The sequence below is a fragment of the Pleurodeles waltl genome, chromosome 12, assembly GCF_031143425.1.
Source record: "Pleurodeles waltl isolate 20211129_DDA chromosome 12, aPleWal1.hap1.20221129, whole genome shotgun sequence".
NCBI lineage: Eukaryota > Metazoa > Chordata > Amphibia > Caudata > Salamandridae > Pleurodeles > Pleurodeles waltl.
Genome location: NC_090451.1, coordinates 408,507,871 through 408,531,088, shown reverse-complemented (window position 1 = coordinate 408,531,088; position 23,218 = coordinate 408,507,871). Strand labels below are relative to the sequence as shown.

Genomic DNA, 23,218 nt, shown 5'->3' with positions numbered 1-23,218 from the left:
CAACTAGCACTAGATATATAGGGCCTGTTCAGGAGGATATTTTGCTATAAGCAGATGTGACTTCCTCTTGTAGTAACGTGGAATTCCAGGAGTTCAAGGAGTTATTCCTAGAGCTAAAGAGTAAAGCAGGGTGCTACAAATGTAAGGCACAACTTAATCTTTCTGAATTGGGCCACTGGTATTTTTCTTGCTCTCTGAATCACTCAGCTGCCCCTCTTGTCAAACTGGTAGACATATGAAATGAACCAGGGAGCTTGCAGGTTCAAATGAGTTAGACTATGCATTGCGAGCAACACTTCAAAATATGCAATCAAAATAATAATCCATGCTAACAAAAGTTACTATAAATGGCGGTAGGACAGGTAAATGGAGTAACTGGACCAGTCATTATATGATCTAATTTTTCTTATTACTAATCCTGTCATATATTTTTCTGGGGTGGGAGACCCCCGAGAAAGAACAATGTGATTGAACACGCTGTGATTTGAAGTGTGACTTGAAGACATACCACAAAGTGCTTAAGTGCTCTGAAAGCATAACTCTACTTAACTATCTGAACCAGTCTTTCATACGCACCACTGAAAAAAAGACCCAGAAGGCCTGTGTCTCAGTGTGTCACAAATGCTAGCTTCAGAAAACCTGCAACAATGGTGTGTGTCAGGAAAACTGAGTAAGATGGAAATAGCATCTACTGTAAAGAAGCAGGCAAAGCATACACATGTTAACCCTTTGTGCATAAAGTAAGTCATATTCTTAAAAACACTACTTATGTGGGATCTCCTCCTTGCTTGAGCTTGGGATACCACACAAATGTTGAGCAAGTCCTTCTGCAAGAATATCTAGCGTGTCTTCCATGAAAATGTCCTAATCTAAGAACAGCTTGATTGAGCACAAATTATATTAAAACAGAGCCCCTAACTCTAATGCCTTAATCGACCCTGGTTAGTCAAAAGGTTCAAATACATAATCTTGCAGTAGGATTCACTATTCTCTAACTGCTTAAACCATGCCACATGTCTCCAAAGAGAATATAATAAATATGTAATTACATTTTTAATACCAAGCCAACCTGAAACCTAAAAACTTCATGACATTCACCTCTAAAGAAAGCTCTACTATTCCAGAAACAGAGCCCTTGAAAATATAGAGTACCTGCTTTCCATTAGTGATCCTTAGATTAGGATAAACCCATCATGGAATTAGGTACATCATCAGGTTGAATTCCCCGATCCTATGTTCCTTTCCCAACAGTCATTGTGCACCTAGCTCAATGTCACCAATATTTTTGCAATGTGGGATGTTTTCTTTTCTTTTGTTCATTTACATGATGTCCTGCTAAACTGCACTACTGTGAAAATTGCTGAAGGGCCATAAGCAACTACTAGGAACAACACTGCCTATTTATTAGATCAGAAGAGAGCAATATCAGACATTTATTTGATCAGACATACACCCCTCATTGATAATAATGGGTAGAGCCATGGAAAGACAAGTAATCTAGCAATTGGCTATAGAACTTAAATGGGTGGGTGTTTTCAGTGGTCCCTTTATGAAAGTACAAAAGAACACTTCAAAGTGAATCTTGTTTCAAGAACCACTTTGGAAGGTAGCAGAAATGTGCATAACAATATCACATGGGACAGAGCATAAGAGTAGTAAGCACATGGCTTCTGATTGTTTTCTTTGGCCAGCATTCCATATGACCCTTTATAAGAGCAAGATTTGCCCATGTTAGACTATGTGGATGTCCCATAATGGCACAATTTCATGGAATACAAATATGATCTAAAATAAACAGAACATGTGGCTATCTGGGTTTCCCCAAAGACAGTACTTCAAGAAGAGCCCACTAGCACACAGAAGCCTGACAATAGGTCCAGAGTCTCTTGTAGAACTAGCGGTGTCATACATTAACCTGATGGGCAGTTTGGTGAATCTAAGTTACCATAATGAGCACACAACCAGCAGCACTCTAGAAGACACCAAAAATCTTCTTCAGAACACATTTGGCATAGTATCCAATTTTGTAATGTTCCCATGTCTCCACAGCTGAGCACCTTGCAGATCTAATGATACAATCCTGCACTAATACACTTTAAAAGGCTCTTTGACTGCTAAGAACTCCAAAGAGGCAGGTAAACAACAAAACCACCTCAGGGATTTCCCAAGGAGTTACTACTTTATAAATATTGTTTTTTGGATCCAAAGACTGGTATGGAATCATTAATCCCCCAGTCATTAGAGAGAGCAAGTTACAAAAATAACAACTGTCAGGGAAAGAATTTGTTTTTGTGAAGGTGAGAAGAATCAGACACATCCACACACAATACCTCAAAGACAGCATTCAACATCCACACAAGTAATGCCTGCAAACCAAATATTCATACATCTCTAGCAAATCCAGTGCCACTTACATCAGAAATACAAGCCACACGTTTATATAAAAATTAAATTGCAGAGGCACTAACATAACAATATGCTGAATTCCAGTGGTCTCCTCAATTGGCTTTTAAAGATGCCTGTCTTACCAAGATGCAGTCTAGAACTACTCACATCATGGTGCAACCTAATTGTCTACACCTAGCTTGAGTATCTTCCCTGTTGCATCAAACATTCCCAAAATAAAGCCCATCTCATTGAATTAACATGCCTCTGGTACGGAATGGCGTGGTTATGGAAATGTCTTTCAAATTACTATTTTCATTCTTGACAGGTATAAGCTCTCCTCAATTGTACAATTGCCTTCATAAGATCAGGCTTGCTTGTTTGGAAAAAAGGTCCCTCAGGAACAACCAGGTCTTGAAGTAAGCTCTGCCCCTATTTACCATACATGAAAATGTCCTAGCTTGAAACTGGTTGATAACAGACCAGTTTTCCTAATAAATTAGGCACAGTGGTAGACTCTCTCCAGGGATTTGTGGGTTGTCTCATTATTCCTTCCAGCATTGCAGACTGGCAAACGCCACAGCCTCAGAGAGTGCAATTAGCTTTAAATCAACCCTTGCAAATCAGGGAAGTGTCTTTGGGTATTGTTATGAAAAAGACATTCAAACCTTGGCGACAAATATGCTCCCTCTTCTGGGCACCTCCCTTTCGAGTCACTATTGATCCCCCCCCAGAGTGATTGTGGGGCACAACCCAGGAGGCCTAAGAAGCTGCAGATGAAAATAACACTTTATCGAAATGTAGGCATTTCCAATGATTAATTACTCTTGTTGAATTGAAGTAAGTGCTTGAAATAGGACTTAGATTAGACATACTTAATGGGAGAGGAGTTGTAGTCTAAAAGAGGGAGGGGGAACACAATTTTCTAGACAGGTGTTTCATTCCAATACATTCCCTGGAAATGGGTGCAAACCCCAGGAATTATGGACTGCTGTGTATAGATGACATAAGTAATTTTGTCTGAAAAATTACAAATTTGAAATCTGGACAAACCATTGCTAAAGAGTGATTTATCTTGAGCTTGATAAAGAGAGGGATTAAGTCTGCTGTTGTGATATTTAATGTTGCTTTCTTTGTTAGCTATACATATATGACTATAATGCACATTTACTTAAATTTACAATGATTGGGGCATCAAGAACTTTCATATCACTCACTGGGTGTATAATGTAACACAGTTGTTCACAATGTCACCTTATGCGTTGGTTGTTGATTAATAGTCAATTTAAAGCAATGCACTACTGTGAGTAAATAACACACATGATTTAAATGAGCAAAATACTTGTTTTACTATGTTTTGACAAACCATGTGGAATTAGGTGAAACATTAATAGTGGTGCTGTGGCAGTTTTTATGTAATTTAGTATTGTTTATGATGACACGAAAAAGGATTTTTTTGTGTTGCAATGGAGATGTCAGAGCACTGATTACACTGGAGTAACATATACATGTTTGTAAGCCAAGGAGTGAGTGTATATCTGGTAATGTAGTGCACACCTGACAAATTTAAAAGCATTTGCATAATGGCTTAACTGTTTACAGTTATGTTTGTTGAAGCTATACCTCATCCATTACCAGAATGCTCTAGTGACAAGGACTTTTTAAAGTGCCATGTGGCACACCTGTTGTTGGATCATTGTGGGTATGAGTCTGTGGATTTTCACTAGTTACATCTAGCTGTGTGCAACTAGAAAGCATGTGATTGTGCACTAGTGACTGCTGTTGGTACAACTACTGTCTAGCTCCCAGTCTTTCTAGTCAATTTTAGCAGAAGGTATTAAAATTGATGAAAGCGAATGGGGAAGGAGACATTAAACAGATGTTGCTCCTGGCACTTCTCTTCAAATAAGTATAACCTACCAGACACATATGTAGCTGATCACTATTTGCTACCAGCTTTGGAGATAAACGTACTTTACAATTGTGTGCTTAACCATAATTATTAAAGCTCTTACAGTGGAACCACTAACCTTACGATCAACTAAATATAATAATGCAAATCATTAAAGGATTCTCCTGCCAGTAATTAAGAGGCTAATATAAACAAGCTATTACGTTCTTTTTGAGAAACTCAAGAGAAGGAAAATAAACAAATGTTGGAACATGATTTACCTTTGGAATTGTGTGCATACTAACATTATTGATTTGGGCATTCATGTGGGCCTGTGTATGTTGACCTTTCGGAATATTTCTGAGATAGAGACATATATATATGGAAGAAATTGGTCAGTCACATGCTAGAATCTATAATTCCCAATCGGATCACTGATTCTCCCAAGAAATCAACCCAAATTCCAGAGGATTAGGAAGGACTACTAGGAGAGGAGAACCTGCATGTTTTCAGGGAAAAGTCTTTATTTCAATCATAATAAGAACCTGTAAATATAAAGCAAAAATGTGGGGCAACTGCACAGCTGTTTGGTGAGTCATTTACATAACCTAACAAAGGAGGTGCTAAACTATTGAGGAGTATCCTCAGAATTCAGTCAAGAATAGGCGAGGCACATGATCAGACACACATAACTAATCTCTTCACAATGTCTCTTAAAATGATAAGAAACATATTTTTAAATGTGTTAAGTCTTTTTGTCTGATTCAAGACAGTAAGTTGGCTGATTGTAGAATTGACGTGTTGAAGTTCACCAGCAAGGTGATATAGATCAAGACAATTTAAAACCTTTTGAATGGTGGATAACTAGTTTGGCTAATGCAAAGTGGCAAGATTGTAAGAGAAGAAGAACTTTTGCATTTGTGATGTATAGGAAGATATAGCAACATTGAGATGCAAACAATGACATGTAAAAGCAAACTTTTCATAACACTGTGGACAATAACAATTGCTCGTATTTCACAGGCACAATAAATAATCTATAGTCAAGCACTGGCCATTACCAAAGTAACCCACACTTTAAACAAATTATTAGTTTTGTAATAATGTCATTGCCTACACTGTAAGATATGTGTATCATTGTTTGTGAAAAGGGAAACCCAATTAAATGTTAGTGCAGTTTTTGTGCCATAATGTGCAAAATAGAAGTGCAAGCAAAACAATCCAGAATAATGAGACATACAGTTAAAGCGAAATGAAAGGGAGAGTTCCCTGATTTTGTGATCAAACACCAGAGGTAAGCATGGTGAAAACTATTTAGTGAGGGATACCTGATCCTAAATTCTAGCCCAACGAACAAACACACACAGATGTAGATTGGTACAGACATGCAAAGACATACGTAGGGTACATGCACACCGAAACATGCACATTAAGATACACACAAACATACATGTGCATGTGCCTAGGACTGAGCTTGTTTTCTTACCGAATGTGTCAGGTTGTGGGAAAATCCAACACATACGTTACTAATCCCCAGTGAATTTCATTGCATGTAAATCTGCCTCAGAAATTGTAATTGTAAATGCCCTGTGAAGCTAAATGTAACTTTCTTGTCAGTGAATAAATGAGTCCAGCCCTAGCATGCACACACAAACACACACACATGTGTACTCACATACATGGACACTAGGCTGCGTATTCAGGACTTGGAGAAGTGAAGCAGTACTCTCCTATCGAAAATAAGACACATATGCCTGCAACCTTCAAATAAGTGGGCTGGTGTACCAATTACTATAACAAGTTTGAAGTGAAAAAAAAATAATTTGAATTACTGCTTAGCAATTTCCTCAATGTAGAAATAAAAGAAACACCACTTCTATATCATTATGTTCTATAAAATACAGGACACCTGTGAAGTGTTTTGGGGCGTAAGGTGTTCACTTTGCTGTTTATTTAGCGCTTATTAGCTAACCATAAAAACAGCATGCTGTACTGCAGATGACTACAAATATTAGGTATTCTGCACAATACGTTTGTTATCTGTTTTACTCTCCTACAGTTTGCTTTACTAAATTGAAGTTGCTCTCAAAATACAGGGTAGTAATCATCTGCAATTATCTGCAATTTAGAAACACTTTTGAAAAATTTGAAATATTTCAGAATGCTTCATATTCTTAATTTTTAAGGGTGTCTGGATAAAATAAAACCTGTGTAATAGGTTCCCTAGACAACACAGGGCTCTCTTGGACAGAAGGGTAAGTAAGGCATCAATTGAAGGTGCAGGTAACAGTGAGAAAATTCACCCCAAAACACTGTGCAAAATTATGCCTCATTCATTTCACGGAGATCATTTGCAAGAATAGGTAGGTGCGGTGATTATTCACCAGCATTGATTTCCCTAGACCTTTGCGAACAGTGCGTGCAAGCTCTTTCAAAACAGCTTCATACTTTATTTGAAAATGAGGTAATTTCTAAAAAATAAGAACAGAAGGTTCCACTGATTAAATACTGGTATTCTGGCATAGGAATTCTGCCCTCCTTAATCGAACAGTTTGTTGTTTAAAAAAATGCTAGAACATAGCACTCATTTCCATAAATAATACCAACAGTTGAAAATACAATATTCGTTTCCTAATGGAGCCAGCGCGAGGGCAAAGAGATTGACAGAAATTGTACTACCATCTGAAAAATGGCATAAATAAGAAGCATATGCTCAATGTAAGTCAAGGAAATCATGTACAGTCTCAACTATAGAAAAACAGAATAAGCAAATAATCTAGGGGCAGGAAAAAAGTAAACAAATGAGGGATTCATGTTCTAGGGCCCAGCTTACACAGACAGGATATCATAATACTGCACTGAAAGGGAATGGCACTTGAGAATCATAAACAAAACGGTCAACAGTTCACATCTCAGCTGACTGCAGACAAATACAACACAAACTGTACTACAGCATTTGATCACTGATGCACAGACAAGGTCCCTCGGTCTTGATTCAGCCTTTGTGGACAATTTCCCACTCTCCAGTCCTGCTGCTGCTACTGGATGAATGGCATGCGTTCCTTGTTTTCCGTGTCCCCTTCATGGTCTTCCTCTTCTTCACCTGCTTCACTCGTTTCGGTGCTGTCATTGGCCATCTGCAAAAAAAAAAAAAAAAAAAAAATTAGAATTGTGAACCAAACAGGTGTATTCTGCCTAAAATCTGCATTTCAATGGATACTACTTAGCCAATATCAACTTAGGAGACAAGTCGCATAACAGTTAAAACACGGATAGAAGTACACAACCTGTAAAGAACAAAGGGGCAGATGTAGCAAAGGTTTTTACCCATTCTGTGTCTATGGGAAAAAGTGTTCGGACATATGGCCCAAAGGGTGCTAACCTAGCTCACATAATGCATTATCTTCCCTGGTAGACATGTTACTGGTGAAGCAATTTTTTGAAACCACTACATTCCTAAGGATGAGGTGAATAAGAAAAAGATAATGGGTGCCATCATCACATCTAAGAGATGCCTAAATAAAGGACACATGAATAATATAACATGTTTTTTTCTTATATATTAAAGTGTTGCCAATCTATGAAAAGTGTTTTACCTGTTTAATGCATGGCAGCTTTTACTGTGTTTCGAAACAGTGTTCTAATTGTTTAGATAAACACATCTGGGAAGGAACTGTAGTCGTAAGAAATTGATTATTTAATGTTTGTTTTTTATTAACTAGTGTTTTTCTCTGCAGGTCTTAACCTACTACAAGTAGTAAAGTGTTAATATGTAACCATGTAATTTCCATATTTTCAAATAAGTTGCATCCTTAGTAGTAAGCCCTACCTATCTCAAATTAGGAATCTGATATTTATCACCAGGATGCCTTTTGGGTAACAGATTGAGCTTTATAAATATTATTAATAGCAAATGAAAGCACAGTATTAACTCTTCACATCTTAGCAGCTGCTTGGTTGGTATTGTATTGTGGACTGAGAAACAGTACCACAGAATGATAAAATGCAAAAGAAGGTGTTACAAAGAGCACTTCAGCAAGTACAAGATACTATAAGAAACGCAAGAGAAAGGATGTGGCCTGTTCTTTAGGCTTATAAACCGGTAAAAGTATTTTGATAAGTGGTGGAGCTGGAATCCAACTCTTCATTTGTATGTCTGTTATTTCTGTGCTACAGCCATGCAACAAAGAGGTTTGTTGCATTAGTAAATAAACCAAGAATGTTGCTTTTTAATAATGGGTTATAATTCATTAACTTTGTGTAGGTAAGTACCCTCTTTCTTGGCATGGTTACCCCCTCTTTCTGCCTGATGTCAGTTTGTTTGACTGTGTTCACTAGGATCCTGCTAACCAGGACCTCAGTGATTATGCTCTCTCTCACAAAACTCTGTATTTTATCCCACAATTGGCAAACTGGTACCCCACTGTGAGTCCCTAATACATGGTACCTATGTACCCAGGGCATTGGAGTTCCAGGGGATCCATATGGGCTGTAGCATATATTTTGCCACTCATAGGGAGCCCAAACAAAGGGTTCTGCAGGACTGCCATTGCAGCCTGCGTGAAAAGGTGCAAGCACCCTTTCACTGCCACTTTTCACTGCACTAGGTCACTTATAAGTCACCCCTTTGGCAGGCCTTCTAGCCCACAGGGCAGGGTGCAAAGTACCTGTGTGTGAGGGCACCCCTGCACTAGCAGAGGTGCCCCATGAACTCCAGGCCCATTTCCCAGACTTCGTGAGTGCGGGGACGCCATTTTACACGTGTACTGGACATAGGTCAATACCTATGTCCAGCTACATAATAGTAACTCCGAACAGAGGAATGGTTGGTATCAAACATGTTGGAATCATACCCCTATGTTTTTGCAAGCATTGGTTGTATAATTCCATGCACTATGGGGGCTCCTTAGAGGACCCCCAGTATTGCCATTACAGCCTTCTGAGGTTTTCCAGGCAGCCCAAGCTGCTGCCACCTCACAGACAGGTTTCTGCCCTCCTGTTGCTTGAACAGCTCAAGCCCAGGAAGGCAGACCAATGTATTTCCTTTAGGAAAGGGGTGTTACACCCTCTCCCTTTGGAAATCGGTGTTACAGGCTTAAGGAGGAGTAGCCTCCTCAAGCCACTGGTAATGCTTTGAAGGTCACATTAGAACCTTCCTTGCATAAACCAGTCTACACTGGTTCAGGGACCCCCAGTCCCTGCTCTGGTGCAATGCTGGACAAAGGAAAGGGGAGTGGCCACTCCCCTGTCCATCACCACCCCAGGGGGGTGGTGCTCAGAGCTCCTCCAGAGGGTCCTTGGGTTTTGCCATCTTGGATTCATGGTTGGCAGGGAACTCTGGGACATCTGAGTGGCCAGTGCAGGCAGGTGACATTGGAGCCCCCTCCTTATAGCTGGTCACCCAGCTAGGTGACCAATCCCCCTTTCAGGGCTATTTAGGGTCTCTCTCTTGGGTGGATCCTCAGATTCGGTTTGCAGGACTCCAGCAGGATTCCTCTGCAACCTCCACTTCAAATTCTGACTGAAGAAATTGCATCTGGATGTTCCAGGACCCAACAAGCTGAAACAAAGAAGCAAGACTCTGCCTGCAACATTGTATCCACGGCTCCTTCCAGCAACTGCAACATTTCCAAAGTTGTGCATCCTCTGAGGACAGCTCATCTTCAGCCTGCACCATAAAGAAGAAGGAATCTCCCTTGGGGTGAAGGATTCACTCCCCTGCATCTGCAGGCACCAACTGCAATGATGACTGGCTGTGTGGATTCCCCTCTACCGCTGAGCCATGTGGATCCTGCAACAAGGGTGTTGGACCGAATTGGTCCTGATGGTCCTCTCTTCCAGTCATCCAACTCGGTGGAGGTAAGCCCTAACCTGCCCACACAGGACAGTACCCACATGCACCATGTAATTTGCAGCTGTGAAGGCTTGTTGGCATCCTCACCAAGGGATCTTCAGAAATGTTGAAGCTCCAGCCCCCAGCACTCTATCCTGTGATGCACAGCTCCCTAAGTGGTTCTCCTGCTGCGTGGGACTCCTTTTCGTAGTGCTGCATGGGCTCCTTCTTTGACTTCTGTGTCCCCATCCTGTGGGACTCCTGTGGGTGCTGCCTGTGTTTCTGTGGGCTCTCTGTGTCACTTAGGGTGCCCTCTGACTCCTAATCCTGGGTAGAGTCCACCTGGTGCTTCCTGGTCCCCAGCAGCACCACTTTCCCCCAACCACGAGTTTTGCGTGTGCCAAGGCTTTTTGGTGGAATCTGAAGGCTCAAATCTGACTGCAATCCTCCTTCCGGTGTGGGACATCACCTGTATCCTTCAGGAACTTGACTCCATCTTCTTGGGTGCAGTGCTGACTCTCCTTCATCACTGTCAACTCTTCTTTTGCACCTTTAGTCTGGTGGGTAGTGGCTCCTGCCCTTCCTGGACTCTGCTGTGCTTGTTGGACTTGGTCTCTTTCTTCCACAGGTCCTCTTGTCAAGGAATCCACTGTTGGAGTCTTGCAGTCTCTTCTGGTCTTTGCATTATTGTTTTTCTCTTCTAAGTGGGTGTTCTGGGGAATTTACAGTGATTTACTCCTGCTTTCCTGGTCGCTGGGGGCTGTTGTGGTACTTACCTTTTGGCTTTCCTAGTACCCCCACCTCCCCTCTACACACTCCACTTACCTAGGTGGGAGACCTACTCTCGCATTCCACTTTTTTGGTATATGGTTTGTGCTCCCCCTTTGGTCCATTTGTGATTTTCACTAATTGCACAGTTTTGTAACTATTTTTATGCCTATTTCTGCATACTAATGTATATAATCTGTGTACTACTTACCTGCTAAGTAAGTATACCGTTTATGGTATTTTTGGTATCTGTGTCAACAAAATAAAGTACCTTAATTTTTGTAACACTGAGTGTTTTCCTTCATGTGTGTAAGTACCGAGTGTGACTACAGTGGTATTGCATGAGCTTTTCAAGTCTCCTACAAAAGCCTTGGCTGCTCATCCACAGCTACCTCTAGAGATCCTGGCTTCTAGACACTGACTACACTACACTAATATGGGATACCTGGACCTGGTATAAGGGTACCCACCACTCACCAGGCCAGCCTTCTACACTTTGAATGTAGTGTTTTATAATGTACACAAACATTTTAAGCACAGTATTTAAAATGTGTTTATTAATTTCTTTACTTCCTTTAGAAAAACTAGTCAGGGTGCTTTCATTTAGAGAAATGCAGAAGAAATGTATTAACTATTCATTTGAACACAAAATTATTTATGGTCAATATCTATTTTCAATGCCTTCTGTCTCTCTAAAAAATATACTTCCATGTGTTAAATGAAAAAGTAAAAAACATTCTTTCACTACAAAATTTTACCATTTTATATTACAGAAGTATTCTTCAACAAAAAGATGGATTCTTCGAAGAAACAGATGTAAAAGTGGAGACTGCATGGAGACTTGTTTTACCTGATAAACATAGTATGCCAGAAATAATTTCTACATGTACTTCTCCTCAATATTTTTAGTAAGATGAAGAAGGGGGTGGAGTCTCCAAAAAGAGAGTGGCCGAATAAGCATAAATAAAAATCTTTTCCACACAGAATTTCCTATGTAATTGAAGGCCTGGCTTAAAACATGCAAACTAAAATTCTGTTTCACACAGCATGCCACCTGGCCAGTATTTGAGTGCCACTCTGATTTCCATGTTCTTGCTTCCAGGCATATATACAGAACGATAGGCATACACCTAAAGCTAGTCAGTCTTAGTTCCTTTGCCAAATATTGCTAGCAGTATCAAAGACATAAGTATGAACATTTGTTCTAAATAATTAGGATTGACAAATGTTTAATTCTGCAACTACAAGTCTGCAAGTCAGAAATGTTTAGTTGTTTACTACCCCTTCCCACCTGGGTTTTTCTGGCCGTGAGGGTCAGTAGAAAGCAGCTCTATGTCTCCCCAAAATTTGGCAGACAGACATATAGCCATTTCTCTGATTGCTGTCAGAGAAGTTTGGCCGTGGCAGACAAGGAGTAGTCTCTGACGTTGCCAGACTATGGTCCTTCTGTATATAATTTCAGTGGGCAGACCATTACAATGGTTGTAAGGATACTCCGTTGTGATGGAATTTGCTTAGTGACAATATATAAATTTGGCCAATGGTATCTTTTTTCTTCAACACAGTCTTTCCAGAACATTTCCAGATTATTTGTTTTGAATAATTAGGACTGACAAATATTGAATTCTGAACATACAAGCCTGTAAGTTAAACATTACAAGTGTAGTGCTCTTTGCAGTGTCTCAATTTATAATGTTTTCACCTTTGTACCATTTTCTCTTCAATTTCTCACTATGTTAGACACTTGCATCCGTTTTCCTCCCTACATGATTCAGAAATATTCCCTGTGCATTTATCCACATAGGGATTGATATAGTACATGGAAGGCAGATTTTTCTACATCATCGAGATGGAGCAAACTGTGCAGTCATCCTGAAGGAGAACCCACATGCCAGATTTAGAAATGTCAGTCAGCCCCACAGAAATTTCTACCATTCACAGGAACCACCATCAAGGCGGACCCTATAAATGTACTGGAACTTTGACATATGGCTCGGTCAAACATAATGTTTTCAAAACCTTTTTTATTTTCAAAAGCAAAACCACAAAGTGTTTTTGAAAAAAAAAAAATAATAATTCCTGCCTCACGACGGGGGGCATCTGCCATGGGGAGGGGGCATTTTTAGTTGTTTATTGCCCCTTACCCCCTGGGTTTTCCTGACCATGAGGAGCAGTAAAAAGCAGCTGTATAGCTGCCCATTCAAATTGGGCAGGTAGACATACAGCCATTTCTCTCACAGCTGACAGAGAAGTTTGGCCACGGCAGAGAAGGAGTAGTATCTGCATTGCCAATCTATGGTCCTTCCACATATAGTTTTAGTGGCCGGACTATTACCGTGGATGTAAGGATACTCCATTGTGATAGAATGTTCTTACTGACAGTATATAAATGTAGTTGATGGTAACTTTTTTCTTCAGCACAGTCTTTCCATTCACTCCTTCTGCATGTACTTCCTTTTATCTCTACAACCTAACCAGCACCCTACACACAACCCACACACTTATTCACTTGTAGGTGCAGCACTTTTTCCCTTTGGTGCTGTCAATATTTCGACAGCTATGTACCTCCTTCACGCAATTCCTTGTTAAACTACAAACGGCATGCATGTGGCAATCACATTGCAAATTCTACAAAGAGGCCAAGGTTTGGATGTGAATATTATCTGAACATCTTTATGACCCACTGACAGACATGATGGAAACTGTCACTGCTTTGAACTTTAACACCAGACCTTTCAACTAACCACAGACACCCACAGATGAGTCAGTTTAAATTATGAGCTAAACCAGAGATATATCTTGTGTTGAAAAAAATATCTGGAAAAGGCAAATACTTTTAGGTTATCAAAGGTGAAGTAAAGCATGTGAAATAAAAATGGACTACATCAATGATATGGGTAACATTAAGGGTTTTTAGAATCATTGCTCAGTGTTTTGCCTGTTAAATTCAAATTTTATGAGTTTCAATGTCAGCTTTACGCACTACCAGGTATGAGACCCGATAGAACCCATCCTCTTGAAGCACTGCTTCCACTCACATTTTTGTAAAACTGGGGTTGGAAGGAAAATCATCCCCCTCACGGCTCAAGCCATTGCATACCTCTGTCATGAGAAACCTTCTTGAATGTTTTTTTCTATGTTGACTTTTTTAATCATGCTACCATAATATTGTAGGGATATTGATGAACCAGATACCAACAAATTAAGCATATTCAGCTATGTATAAATTTTGTATTTTCCAACTCCACATCTACGCCCCAGCTGCCAGCCCCTGAGGCTAAGGTGGGTTTGCCATTTGTGGAGGGCTGATTGCAGGGCCTGGCCACAGACCAGGCCTTGCAGCCACGCCCATGTCATGCACAAGAAAAAATATTATCATTGTGAGAGTTGTGAGAATATGTTTAAAAAAGACCAGAATTTTCTGAAAAAAAGGTTAATATGATGTTATAGTGAGGTATGGCAATAAGATCTACTTATGTTAAAAAATTGTAGAAATTCACTGAAAACAACAATGGTTCAAGTGACATTGTAGTTAGGTACTGCAATAAGATTTTACTTTACCTTAACAACACCTAAGAGAATCACAGAGAATCTCAAACTTTAAAGTTAAATTAAAGCTATGTAAGGTAAACATATTTTAGCTTATGTTAAAAACAACTAGCCATTCACTGAAAAAGGTTACGTTGACATTATAGTTAGATGTAGTAAAAATATGAAAAACTAAAAACTCAAGCGTTCATCAGTTATATTTTACGAAGCTAACTATAACCTGCCCCCGCCCTGCACTGCTTATGATCTCACATTTTATATCACTCACTACATGTTAAATGACATCACTGATGATCTCTCAAATGATATGACAATTCTTATGTTTCCATGCTGTGGCCAACTAATGAACCTCAGACTGGTCCTCATGACTCAAGGAGTAAAGGTGTCCTCACAATAACCCCTACAACATATTGATCGTGTTGTGGCTATCCAATTGAGATTGGGTAGCCCTCTTATATTTCCAATCAGAGCATAAAAAAACATTATTGATCCAGATATACCAAACTTTTTAAACTCTTTATGACCAACCCCAGCCCCCCTTTCAACGCTAACTTGTGAAAAGGCTGAATGGATTTACACCAAATCGAAAAATGTGCACCAAGCAACTTTTTGCCAGATTTAGTTTAATTACCTTCAGCAATTATTTCAGTATCAGGGAGCATATGTATCTTTTTTGAGGCCTCAATACCACAACAATTGTATGTACACTGAGGGTCCACAACTGGATTGAGATCAAGGCCTTGAAGGGTGCTCCAGGTGCATTCCTCCTTTTAAAAGCATAACAGTTAGCAATTCATTGGGCTGTGAAGGATTGACAGCAGTTGCCTCGTCTGAATATACCTGCAGGACAGCCCATTTTAAGCTTTGCGTCAATGGGAGAGTCATCTACTGTTTAATTTAACTGTCTGTCCCTACAACTTTACTTCAGGCAGGAGGGACATGGATGCTAGGTGTATGTTTACGTGAGGTATGTGGAGTAGGATGAGCAAGGGGTGTTCACCTGAGACAGACAGGAATACATTTTGGGTCCCCTGTACAAAGGGTACTTATGAAGGGGGTTGGAAGTAGCCTGCTAGATAGCAATGTGAATTGCTGGACTCTTACAGAGCATTCCTCAGGTCCCAAACAAATATAAAGAGCAGCAGGCAAAACAACTCACACGTTTCCATTGTTCCCAGATAATTATTGATTTTGTGCACACTCTATTACTATATGTTGCTTCTGGGTACCACTGCCTAGCAGATAATGCAATTTCACAAATATAGTGGTACATGCAAATATTACAAAAGGGCCAGATATTGAATATGGGGATTCTGGCTCATGATATGCAATTTAGATTTACGGGGCGATATACTATCTACTGGATCATAAAAAACAGGAGACCATAATATGATCATTTTAGAATCTTCTAGGAATTACTGATATTTTGAATGGTATGTATTAATATGTCTGAATATATATAGAACTATATAGGTTGAAGAATTTAATTTGGATCATAAATTTATTTTTTATTGATTGATATTGTTAATATTACCCCTGATTAATTAAGTGACTATATGAATTAAGTTATGGAACTTGTCTTCTCTTTTGTCATTTTGAAACATTGTTACAAAGATATGGCTGAATTACTCATTTATTAGGAGACAACATTTTGAATTTTAGTATTGTTGTAATTTTAACTGATTTAACTGATTTAATTTTGTATGTAGAAATAGGTGGGGATTAAATGTTTATTATATGATGGGGATTTTTGATATGTATAGAAAGATGTTGTCTTTATGTATTTATGCATGTGCTTCTTATGTATCATACTGTGTTGCAGTCCTGAAGAAATTCACAGTGGTGAACGAAACACGTCGACTGTGATGATTTTAATTGAATAATAAGACTGGTTTGGAATGCAAAATAAAGACGAAATGGACCAGATACAATGCCAATGGACTTTTGTACTTTTGTAGTATTTTTGTGTGCACCACTATATTTATGAAATTGCATTCCTGAGGTCCTTTGAAATGGACCAAACTCTACAGTGTGGAATACATGAAACAGATGGCCCCTTTGAAACATAAAGATAATTCTTCATCCATTCTTCCATCTAAGGCACCCCTCTCCTTCTTGTTGGCACTAGAGGGCAACAACTGTGGCGTGACTTTCAAGTTAGGAATTGGCTGACTCCAGTCCCAGAGCTGGACCTACAGAATCCACAATCTTGGACTGCAAATTGAGTATACATATAGGGCAGACTGAGAAAGATTTCTGAGCCTCATGGCTAGGGGTGCTCTAAAAAAACTCCCATTGCTAGGTTCTGAAATAGGATCCTTTAAGTTCCATATCCTGCCTTAATTCCTGCCTTCAAACCACCTTGAGGGAGCTCATAGAGAGTTGAGGAGGGGTGCTGGACATTAGAAAAGCTACTTAGAATAAGAGGTTTATGTGTACATGTGTAAGAAGAACTAAAGTTGACCAGCTGTGGCTTAGGGAAGGACCTGCACCACCAGGGTAAGTGGTGGTTCACTGTAACTCAGGTTGCTCCTGGTTTGCCCTGCAGTGTGCCCCAGAGAAGGGCACCTTGTCCTGCTCATACACGCTTTTGCAACGGGAACTTCAAGCTTCTACTCTGTTCAGTCCAGACAAAACTGTGGGAGTCAGGCAGTGAGGTGGCCTTTGTCTGTGAAGGACAGGCCAGAACACAAGGCATCTATGATAATGGAATGGATAATGGAAGGATCCCAACTGTGGTCCATGGTCTTTACGCAAGACAAAAAGAAGTGGCTTTGACATGTTTGCAGTAAGAAGGGTTGCAATTTGCAGTTCTACTGCTACCTCTGATTCAATCATTACTGCAATGCAGGGTGAGGTCTTACCTATGTTAAGGTGATGGGCCTGCATTTTGGCCAAGGAAGGTGTTTGGAAAGTTTCAGAACGTTTTTCTGCCTTTCTTGACTGGATTAAGAACATTGTGGCCTTCCCCTCCGTGTATCCTTGCTACTCCATCTTCCCATCTTCGGTGACAGAACCTGCCCTGTGTGGTTGAGACAGGAGATGCCGGTGAAGTCAGCAAAACTGGCATAGTGTCAGTGCAGCCTCTCACTGTAGTTTGTGTATCAATGAATGCCAGCAGCATAACGTAACCTGAGCCCTATTTTGATGGAGGTGGACAAAGCCTGCATTTAATGGAAACTTTTGATCATGGTTACCCCTGCAGGTAGTCTCAGAGAAAGGCACCTTGTTCCTTGAATCAATTCAGTATATGGGGACTTGAAGCTTCTTCTTTGACAACTGTAAAAGGGGCCAGCAAGGTGTCTTTTGACAATGAAGGACAGGGCAGAGCACAAAGTCATTGCTTTTATCCTAATACAATAATGTATCTTGAATCAGCAGGCACTAAGAAGGTTCACAAACATCTGGCAGTCTCATCTTTACCTTGGACACAATGACCACTGCAACCTTAGTTGGGCTCTTTAGTCAAGGTGATGGACCCGAGTTTAGTCATGAAGATGGTCCATGAAAGGAGTTTTCCCCGTCCTAGACCAGACTGAACTGAGTACAGTCTTCTGCTTCCTGTGTCCATAAAGCCCTATTTTCACAGTTTCAGTGGCGCATGCCTGTGCACAGCATTTGGGATAGGAGAGCTTGGTAAAGTCAGCAAAACCAGGGCAGAGTTAGTGTATCCTCTTCCTATAGTTCATTCAAGGATTCATGTTGGCAGACAAGACACGACCTCAGCCCCCAGCTCACCAAACTGGGCAAAGCCTGCACTGTACTTCTTAAAGATACAGAGCATAACTGAAACATTGTGAATACTGCCACAGACAATAGGATAATTGAGATTGTAATTTCTACGTATCCCTTCTATATTAACTACAGTCGAAAGACCTGTCAAGAGAGTATAACCAACCAAATCCCTGTGGCCAGTTTATTATATTTCTGACTAACTGTATCATCATGATAACCCTACCTATAGGGCACTGGGAGCAATAAAAGTCAGCACTGAATGATTCCCCAACTCGGTGATTGTTCGCCAGGTGTAATTGTGTGTATTATGATTGCTCTTTGCATGTCATGTATAGTATTTAGCTGTGTGTCATGACTGCGATATCTTTATTTTTCAAGCACAAGCACTGTCTAATCAATCACATATTAACTGTTTTCAGCATCCAAGTGGAAAGTTGGGAGCTGACTAGACATTCAGAATGTTCCCTTTGCTGGCCCTGTTTACTGTTATAGGTATGCAAAGTGAACACTCTGTGGTTGGCAGCTCCCAACTTCCCTGCGGTGTGCTGTGGCAAATCGGGACGGCTGCAGAAGCCTCTCACATGAATGAATGTATGGTTGCAAAAACAGTGCCATTCTATTGTCTCCTCTCAATCACTACTGGTTACACACCACTGTCTGGGCTCCTCCTCTTGAATTTGCTGAGAGAGCTCAATTAGACAAATGAACAAAAAAAAGTAGAAAAAATAAATAAACTTTTTTTTATTTTTCCTTAGCTGGCTGGGCTTTCCTCGGCAAAAGCAAGAGGACGAGCCCAGATAGCAGTCTGTGAACTGATAGTATTTGAGAAGACGCTGAGGATGCACTGTGGGGAAAAGAAGCAGTGTGTTTTTGCACTCACATTCAGGTGAGAGGCTGGTTCTTCTCCCACACGGCTTCCGATTCTAGGAGGGAGTTGCTAATTGCATTACGGTGTTTACCTCCTGGGAAATATCAACTGGTAGTTACCATCTCTTGTTACCATCACCTGTGGCTCCAGCCCACAGCTGCAGGGAGGGTAGCTAACTGTGATTTTTACCTGCTGGTTTGGGCAATAAAGCTTAACTAATTACTTGATTGAGTTCTGAGCTGCAGGCCCCACACTATCTCCCTGAGTAACCCTAGAGCTGCTCTCCCTAACTTGTCTAAGAGAAAAGTGATAGAGTGATGCACCTGGTGTTCACTTTGGGTTCAACATTTCGGTATGCCCCAGGAATACAAAGAAAGAAGTCTGATTTTTATAAATGGAGCACAATTACCTGTAATCGCCCTGGAAGTCTTGAAATAGTTTCCACATTTGGTTTCAGAGCTGCATTAACAAGACACAGTACAATTAAATCACCCATTTACCGCCTGCTACACAGGAAATGTTTTAAATCCAACAGCTCCAATTTCTGCAGCATGGCATTCAGGTATGACTCACTCTTGCCATTAACATAACATGTTAGTGCTTCATTATAACTTTGCATTGAAGCAATGGAACACTGGAAATGAACTGACAGACTCCTGCTGGAAGTTTATGTTTAACACAGGATGTGAAATTGTTTTAGGTCTGCCCTTTAGCTGTCTCGCCAAACTATTGTTGTCCAAAAAAAAATCATAAGAAACATATAAAGAGGGGCTTTAATTCAGGAGACTTCATCCACTGACCGGTAAATGGTCATTCACGTTTTGCTTCTGCACACCACAGGATAGAACTCTGGGTCAGTCCACTTTCCCTACTTTTTCAGTTCACTTTGAGGGACAGAACAAATCCTGTGCATATTGTTCACATATGCCAAAAAATAGTCACTTTCTCTTCAGCGACAAAGCTTGTTCAAAGTGTATTTCCTTAATATTTTTTCTTGGTATCAACTTTAAATACCTGTTATTTATTTTGCCTGCACTTTGGGTGCCCAGCCAGATGTGCATTTATGTTCCATCTTCTTTTTAGAGTTGTCGCAAAGTTTTGTAGTGTCATTTTAGCATTGTAGCTACCTTCCGTATAACTTGTTGCTTATGTTGTGATTACATCTTGTCTTCTTCACAAACATTAATAATGCTAAAATGAATGGCACAATTGAAACGCGTTTAGGTAAAAAAACAAGTAAAACAGCCACATCAGTGAATGTTTTTAAATGTATTTTTTATTGCAAGCATATAAAGGTCACGTCTTTCTTTTTCTTCTTTCTGTGACCTATCCTTTCATTAAATAAAATACATCTGTTCCTCCTCAGAGAGTATCCTGATATTTCTAGGTCAGTAGTTATTAGCATATCATTGGAAGCCTGTGTCATTTGAAATTAGAGGAGATTGACCTCATGTTTTTGCTCAATGAAGTAAACATAATTTTTCAAGTTAATTGAACTTTCTGATTTGGGACCAGTAAAACACACAAATGATTGATAATTTTCTTGTCAAGAAGTTCACCTCAAGCAGCATTAGACAAAGTGCCCCCGGTGCACATGTTGTGTGAGCCTGCTTTGCATGTCTCTAGGTCACTATGGTATAAGAGAAGGGGACGCAGATGGTTGCACGAAACGTTCTTCATTACAGAAGGTGCAGTTGTCCGGATCGTAAGGGGACATTTCCATATTTGCCTAGGACCTGGTCCCATAAAAACGATGACATCGTGTGTGCTTGTGCCATATTACGGATGCAGATAGAGAGGCAAAAAGGCTACTAGAAGGTGCACTGCCTGTGCACCAAATACAGGTGGAGCACAGTCAGTCTGCTGCTGAGGGTACCCTTCAAAAGGGGACTATAGAGCTTCAGGGATTCCCCTGCAGGCAGCGGTAGCTACTCACTGCACTTACCAGCAGGGGGATCTCTCAACTACTTTGAAATGCGGACTCAGTTGTTGCTTGGCAGTGAAAGGCAGACCAGTGGCTTGAATCAGCCAGTCCGCATTTCACCAATGGACAGTCATGGTGTAGGCACAAATTGGGAACACTGCATTTGTTGCAATGCAACCCACTGTCCCACTCTGTAGCTGGTAAAACATGCTTAAGAATGCATTGGAGATCAGAGTGGAGCAGTGTGCCATGGCTCAGAGTTGAACAGTGTGCCACATCTATAAGGCAGCCCCTGGATTACTTAACATCACCTAAGTCAACACTCGAAACAGCTCATGCTTTTAAATTTGTTGCTGTTGCCATACAATTTTTCTGAAGCCATTTTAGTTTGGAAATAAAACTATGCACTCCCTTTTCACCCACAATATGTATATCGATACCTAATGTTCAGATGTTGGTATTATGAAAATATTATGAAAATATATAACTTCTTTCTCTGTATTCTTACCACATCGATCACTTTCTAAATCAACTCTCTATTACTTGTCAGCTTTCAAATGCCCATTGACGCAAATGTACTACTTCCTTTTATCCCAAAGATCTGCATCACTCAACTTTTGTGGTGAAAAGCTATTTTATGTTGAACATTGACAGTCGTGCAGTTCCAAAATATCTTTGCACCACAAAGGACCAATGCCACATTTAATGTATTTAAAGGTGGTGATAAGGGAGTGGAATTGCATTAACTCCAATGGAATTTGACACACAGCCAGATGATTTAAAATAGCTTGACCTGGCTTTCTGGCAAATCCCTATGAAAACTGAAACCAAGAATAATCAAGAGGGCTATTGGTATATCGTGTGATATTCCTAAACATACCATAATATGTCTAAAATTATATATTTTACATGCAGGGGTGGCTCCTTCGCTAAGGCGAAGAAGCATCGCCTCGCTGGATTTTCCAAAAAGGAAAAATAAAATGATATTAACATACAATACGTTATTATTATTTTATTTTTCCTTGTAGTAAGGGACGGGGCAGGGCTGGGCTGGAGGGAGTAGGGTGGAGGAGGGTTATGCACCACAATAAGTGCGCACATCTGCTTGGCTGGCCGTGCTGGGCTAGCCAAACACACATGCACACTTTGCATGTTCTCTACACGGCTGTATTGCACAGTTGAGTGGGGAATATGCCCAGGCTCCCATTCCCAGTCTGAGTGGTAAAGCAAGCTGGGAAGAGGAAGAGGACGGAGGGGAGACGAACGTGTCTCCCCTCGAAGATAAGTGTTTTTTTTTGTTGTTTTTTTTTACCTCCCCGATCCCGTCACACACTGTCCCGCCCCACCACCCCCGTTCAGTGGAGGCTGTTAACATGACCTAACCTCGTGTAGTTATCATCAAAAAGAAAACTGAACTGGAAAGTACAGCTGACAAGTACAAATCACATGCTAGACTCTGTTGGCCTCTCTTCATGCCTTAGCACAATGCATTATTTCATGCAAAACAGGCGTTGCTGATGACATCATCAACGTTTGAACTTTGGTAGGTCCAGCACTGCAAAATTTTGTGGCATTAGCACAATGCAGTGCTGCACATTTCGATTGACAAATCTGGCCCGTCCTCATGGGTTTGTGCAAGGCTTTATTTTATGTAAAACAGGCCTTATCTGTGTAAGCACTGCTGATGACACCATCAGCGTTTCACATTTGGTGGGTTCAGCACTGCACAATTTTTTATTTACCATTATCACAATGAAGTGCTGTAAATGTTGATGGAGCACAGTGCAGTGTAGCGTTTAATAAGTGTGGTCTATAAATACTTCTGTATTTCAACAATAACAAACCCATCACTGACCCTTTACAATGCACAAAATGATTATTGATGTACCCAAATCAAGGGCTGAAAAAACACTCTCCATTATGGGAATGGGGACAGAACAGTAGTGGCTGGCTCATATTTACAATGGGGGGTAGGGAGTGGGAGTTACAATAATAATACAATTTTAAAATGCCACTTACTTTAGGATGTCCTCCTCTCATCGTCTCTCCTCTCCTGGCTCCAACCTGCAACGGGACCCATGAAACTACACACTCCATTTGTGGCGCTACTTTCATGCTGGTAACAAGCATGAAAGAAGTGTCAGGATTGGTGGGAGCGACCTCTCTCAGCACTTACAAGAGCGCTGGAGGCCTGTGCTTTCTCTAACTCAGCTGTCTTAAGACAGCTGGGTGAGAGAAGTTTAAAGTGTGCACGTCAGGCTGCTG

General features: G+C 40.5%; 1 protein-coding gene across 2 annotated transcripts in view; it reads right to left on the bottom strand.

The window, feature by feature from the left end:
• Nucleotides 1-1,317: 1,317 nt before the first annotated feature.
• Nucleotides 1,318-23,218, bottom strand: part of VAT1L (vesicle amine transport 1 like) — a 1,079,371-nt gene continuing 1,057,470 nt past the window's right edge. For both annotated transcript variants that reach the window (XM_069216812.1, XM_069216811.1), the window contains exon 9: nucleotides 1,318-7,413. In XM_069216812.1, the coding sequence (XP_069072913.1) occupies nucleotides 7,315-7,413 (99 nt within the window). In that variant the 3' untranslated portion in view covers nucleotides 1,318-7,314. The remainder of the gene's footprint in view (nucleotides 7,414-23,218) is intronic.